A 5,804-nucleotide genomic window follows, 5' to 3' on the forward strand; every position below is an offset into this window, starting at 1 on the left:
ATTGAAAGAATAAAGAGTTTAATTTCTATTGTCTATGCTTTAAGCTTTATAGGGATTTTAAAATGTAGCCTAATTAGCGATTTGAATAAGTTACTCATTGAGTAACTAAATTACTTTTCAGACAGAGTAATTACTAAAGTAATTTAAATACAATATTGATGATGTAATTAGTAATAGTAATTAATTACTTTTTGAAAGTAACTTACCCAACACTGTTTGGAACAACATGAGAGTAAATGATAACAGAATTTATTTCATTTTCGGCTTGAAATTCCCTCTGAAAAAGTATCTATGTATATACAATGAATAAGCTGTATGAAATTAGTCCCAATGTTGGTGGGGAAAAAAAATTCTAACAATTTTCTAACTGATGGGACCAGATTTTTTATACCCGCTGTAGAATTGGTCATTCCAGGATGACACACAAGTTTTTAATACTAGGGGAAGATAGTACACAACATGTTCTCTCTGTTGAATCCCTTTATCCATTGAGCATGTTTTATTAGATTGTGCTACCCAACACTGGCTGGGATCGTGTAGAGTCCTTTGAAGCTGCAGAAAGAAAGACATGAACATCTCGGATGACATAGGGGTGAGTAAATTATTAGGAAATTTTTACTCTGGAAGTAAACTAATCCTTTAAGGGCACCGATTATGTCCCTTTCTACAATATGTAATAAGTCTCCGGTGTCCCCAGAGTGTGTCTGTGAATTTTCAGCTCAAAATACTCCACAGATCATTTATTATATCATTTTGAAAATGCCTATTTCGAGTGGAAGCAGAAACGCACTGTTTTCGTGCCTGTCTCTTTAAATGAAAATGAGCTGCTGCTCCCCGCCCCCTTTTCCAGAATAGGGCGGAGCCTTTCACACCTCAGATGCTCTGCCAAAAAACATCTGTGGTTTTGATTATCGTTTCTATCGTGCTGAAATCATGCGTTTTACAGCCATATCAGTTTAAACTTCTGATAAAGTGTTTTCTGAGCGCACAGAAAGCGGCTGTCTGTCACACGGCATGAGCGCTAAACTAAGCTCTCGTTCATGTCTTATTGCGCTTAAACTTTCAAATACACAAAAGTTTGTTAAAAACACATGAGTTACAAAAACACAGTGGGTTATGTCTGTGAAGGTAAACAGCTGGGAAAGAAATCGCATGTCTATATTAGATCTGTGTGGCAGAAGCGTAATATACAGTACATACTGCTGTCTACGCTGTTAATACGAGCCAAACAATAAATAAAAACAGAAAATCACTCACTGCTCTTGACCGAATAACTTCTATAGCTTTAGTAAGAAGACATTTCTAACTTGAATGCTGTTTTTAAATGCTCTAGCGTGAAGATGAACATGGCTCACTCAGGGCGGGGTCAGTCAGCGGTCGTGGGCGGGGCCTAAACATTGTGACATCGCTTACTACTGGCCTAGCATGAATAATACAACGCTTTTAGTCGTTTTCGCTGATCTGTGTGAACGGTGATCGATTTGAAAACGCTGTCGTACACAAAAATGCAAAACTTTTCAAGAACACAAAGGAAAACCGTTTTTTAGTACAATTGTTGTGTAAATGCACCCTTATGTTACATCTTCATGTCAAGACACAGTAGCAATGTTTCTTTTCTAGATATTAGTGTTTCTGTTCATCTTTAGCATCAACAATACTGCTCAGAAGATTTTTTTAAAGAATTGTAATACTTTTATTCAAGGATGCATTAAAGTAATCAAAAGTGACAGTAAAGACATTTATAATGTTACAAAAGATTTCGATTTCAAGTAAATGCTGTTCTTTTGAACTTTCTGTTCATCTGTGAATCTTGAAAAACTAAATGTATCAGTTTCCACAAAAATATTGTGCAGCACAACTGTTTTCAACATTGATGATAATCAGAAATGTTTCTTGAGCAGCAAATCAGCATATTAGAATGATTTCTGAAGATCATGTGACACTGAAGACTGGAGTAATGATGCTGAAAATACAGCTGCGCATCACAGAAATACATTACAGTTTAACAGAGATTCACATAGAAAACAGCTGTTTTAAATTATAATAATATTTTACAATATTACTGTTTCTACTGTATTTTTTATGTAAATAATGTAGTCTTGGTGAGCAGAAGAGACTTCTTTCAGAAATATTAGGGTTTATGTTTGGTGAGTGACTGCGTTGTCATTTTTTGATTAAATGAAGAGAAAATCAAGTTAAGAGGGAAGCCGTTTATGATGCCAGTATTCATATGATTTAGTAGCTTATGTTCTGAATGCTCTTGTGTTTCCATTTGAAGCAATTCATAAAATGATGCAACTAAAGGAGGAATATGAAGATATAACAGAGCCATGTGGAGTGAAATCTGAAGGTAAGTGACGGATCAGACCTGGACTAATGTCTGTTCTGGAACTCATGTTGCTCGCTCAGTAACCAGATGAGTATAAACTAAAGTGAGTTTATTTAGTTAAATGTGTCCCTGCAGCACAAAACCAGTGTTAAGTCGCTGGGGTATATTTGTAGCAATAGCCAACAATACATTGTATGGGTCAAAATTATAGATTTCTCTTTTATGCCAAAAATCATTAGGATATTAAGTAAAGATCATGTTCCATGAAGATATTTTGTAAATGTCCTACCGTAAATATATCAAAACTTAATTTTTGATTAGTAATATGCATTGCTAAGAACTTCATTTGGACAACTTTAAAGATGATTTTCTCAATATTTTGATTTTTTTGCACCCTCAGATTCCAGATTTTCAAATAGTTGTATCTCGGCCAAATATTGTCCTATCCTAACAAACCATACATCAATGGAAAGATTATTTGATTATTCGATTATTCTAAAAATTTACCCTTATGACTGGTTTTGTGGTCCAGGGTCACATATGTACTTTTTAACATTTATCAGCAATAAAACATTTACATTGTACTTGTAGAAGTTCTCACCATGATTCATGAAGATGAAGAGGAGGAAAAGACGAGAGGAGCAACACTGGGAAAGAGTTCAGCACACAAGCTTCACTATTGCTCCGAGTGTGGGAAGAGCTTCAGCGTGAGAGCGCGCTTCAGACGACACATGCACATACACACCGGAGACAAGCCCTACCGCTGCTCACACTGCCACATGTGCTTCACGTCTCAGGAGAACCTGTCCGAGCACGCACAGAAACACTCCAGCCAGAGACCCCACCGCTGCTCGCAGTGCGGCAAGGGCTTCTTCAGACCGGGGAGACTTGAAATCCACTGGAGGATCCACACTGGAGAAAAGCCCCATCACTGTGCTCAGTGCGAGAAGAGCTTCAAGAGCGCAGAGGAGCTGCAGCGGCACGCACTCGTACACACGGCAGAGAAGCACCACCACTGCTGTCAGTGCGAGAGGAGCTTCAGGAGGAGCGGTCAGCTGCGCAGACACATGCACACACACACCGGCGAGAAACCCTACGGCTGTGTGCAGTGTGAGAGGAGCTTCTCACGGCCTGAGCACCTCAGGGACCATCAGCTCAGAGCTCACCGACACCAGACGCATCAGCCCGCTTGATGTCCAGCTTTACCTCTGCTTTCAGACTCCCCCAAAACACCAGCGCTTGCTTCGCTTCCAGTTGGTATATGCGAAGAGAACAATACAAATCTATCAAAAACTCTTGTTTGTGAAACTGCTTTATTCTTTTGTGTTTATGGTGGTATAATTGCATGAGGAAAAAAAGAGATTCATCTGATTTGGGTTGCCTAATGGTATAATAAATGACTTAATTGCAATATAAAAATGGAGGATCATTTTTATTTTGAGAAATAATGGTTTTCCTTATTCATTTGCATGAATAAGAATACTTTTCTTAGGAAATTACATGTAATCCAGCCGATGTAGATCTACATCTATAGATTATATAGAAACTATAACGAAAGCATAAGATCAGGTTGAAAGAATTTCACCCTTGTGAAAAAGGAATAACCTTAGCATACTTTTAAAGAGCTTTTATTACAATATATATATATATATATATATATATACACGTATATAGGCCTATAGGTAACACTTTATTTTAAGATGTCCTTGTTACACATGTTGCATGTACTTACTATTATAATAACAATTAATGATGCATAATTACATGCAAGTAACCCTAAGACAAACACTAATCCTAACCCTAACCATATAGTAAGTACATGTAGTTAATTAATATTACTCAGTACTCAGTACTATAATTACACTGTAACAAGGACACCTTAAAATAAAGTGTAACCTATATATATATATATATATATATATAAATGACTTTTATTTGTATAAATAACTTTTATATAATAAATGACTTATTTTATTTGCATTATAAAAACAGGATCATTTTTATTTTGATAAAATATATATATTTTTTATTAATTGGCATGAATAAAAATACTTTTATTTTGAAGTGACGTTGCATGTGTAAGTGTCTGTTTGTCTGACTGCACACCAGACCTTTTTTTGCATATAAATTGCAATTAAATATATTATAGTTTAAGTTAAAATAAAAATGTATATTAAATGCAGTTAGCTGAACTTTAGATTGTTTTTGATCCACTTAAGTAAGACTTCAGGACATCTTTTTCATTATTTCTTCTGTTGTCTTTGAAATGTGGTTAAAGTGTTGCTGCTGATTGTACTGACAAGCATTTATGCTAAACTAAATACTTTATTAAAAATACTTTATTAATGAATTAATGTCATTGAAATGGAAATATATGGCATGTAGTATTGACACATCTGTAATGATAAAGTTGCCTTTTCAAATATATTGCAATATCAAATAACACACTATGGTTAACATTATATGGTTAAAGTTCTTTACATGTGCTTTAGTATGTTATTAGTATGTACCTCTGTGAAGCACGACAAAAGTAAAACCTAATGATTTAAAATGTACTTTAAAGTAAAACTGAATTTGACATTTGTGCACACTTATTTAAGTGTGTTCATAGTCATGAACGTTTCTCTCTTTAAGTACACGTAAGTGCCTGTATTTTATTAATATTATGTGCGAGTAGTTTTTTTTTATTTTTTATATTTATTTATTTGAAGTGGCAGTACTACTTGTGAAAACACTACTAAAGCGAATTTAAAACACTCTAAATATGGTTAATAATTGAGGAAATTGAATAAATAATATAAATCACATTTTAACTGTATCATAAAAATGAGAGTTTTATATATATATACATAAATAATGTACATTTATTCATTGAGGTACAGTTGAAACATCGGCCTACAAACAAGCAGACTTTTATTTTGAAATGTCGCCCGGTGTGTGCGTGTGCAGCCGGAAGTGCCTGTGTGTCGCTCGTGACGCTAGCTCGCACTCGTCTTCATTCGTGTTGGAAACAGAAATGCAGACAGACGTCCTGATCAGAAGACAGAAGATCGATTACTATCAACACTGATTAACCGACAGAGATCAATCATGGCGAGCGGTAAGTGAGCGCTACTGTAGGACACAAATCAAAACAACTAATAATATCGTGCTGCTTGTACTTCACGTGACGGGTTGGTTTGCTCACGAAGCTCTTGACTGATCGTGAATGTGACGGATCAGTGCAGTGATGTTGGTGTTGCTGTGTCTCAGAGTCCGTGAGTGTGGTCTTCAAGATCTACTGCCTGGCTGTCATGACCCTGATCGCTGCCGCATACACGGTGGCTCTCAGATACACCAGGACCGTGTCCTCGGACCTGTACTTCTCCACCACCGCCGTGTGCCTGACGGAGCTCATCAAGCTGCTGCTGAGCCTGGGGATGCTGCTCAGGTGCGTGCGTGCGTGCGTGCGTGTGTGTGTGTGTGTGTGTGTGAG

The 5,804-nt window shown here is 36.5% G+C and overlaps 2 protein-coding genes across 4 annotated transcripts in view; both read left to right on the forward strand.

Moving 5' to 3' along the window:
- LOC107675105 (zinc finger protein 239) overlaps nt 1-3,622 on the forward strand; it is a 10,497-nt gene extending 6,875 nt beyond the window's left edge. The window contains exons 2-3 of one of the 3 annotated variants that reach the window (XM_016469329.1): nt 2,279-2,350; nt 2,921-3,622. In XM_016469329.1, coding sequence (XP_016324815.1) covers nt 2,290-2,350; nt 2,921-3,522 — 663 coding nt within the window. In that variant the 5' untranslated portion in view covers nt 2,279-2,289 and the 3' untranslated portion in view covers nt 3,523-3,622. The other 2 variants (XM_016469338.1, XM_016469344.1) reach the window with 2 other exon arrangements.
- Nucleotides 3,623-5,293: 1,671 nt separating this feature from the next.
- The window catches only part of slc35a1 (solute carrier family 35 member A1), an 11,146-nt gene continuing 10,635 nt past the window's right edge, over nt 5,294-5,804 (forward strand). Inside the window, exons 1-2 of the mRNA XM_016469255.1 lie at nt 5,294-5,429; nt 5,582-5,759. Of these exons, the coding sequence (XP_016324741.1) occupies nt 5,420-5,429; nt 5,582-5,759 (188 nt within the window). The 5' untranslated portion in view covers nt 5,294-5,419. The remainder of the gene's footprint in view (nt 5,430-5,581; nt 5,760-5,804) is intronic.

Source organism: Sinocyclocheilus anshuiensis, unplaced genomic scaffold (genome assembly GCF_001515605.1).
Source record: "Sinocyclocheilus anshuiensis isolate Anshui unplaced genomic scaffold, SAMN03320099.WGS_v1.1 scaffold1431, whole genome shotgun sequence".
In the NCBI taxonomy this organism is placed as follows: domain Eukaryota; kingdom Metazoa; phylum Chordata; class Actinopteri; order Cypriniformes; family Cyprinidae; genus Sinocyclocheilus; species Sinocyclocheilus anshuiensis.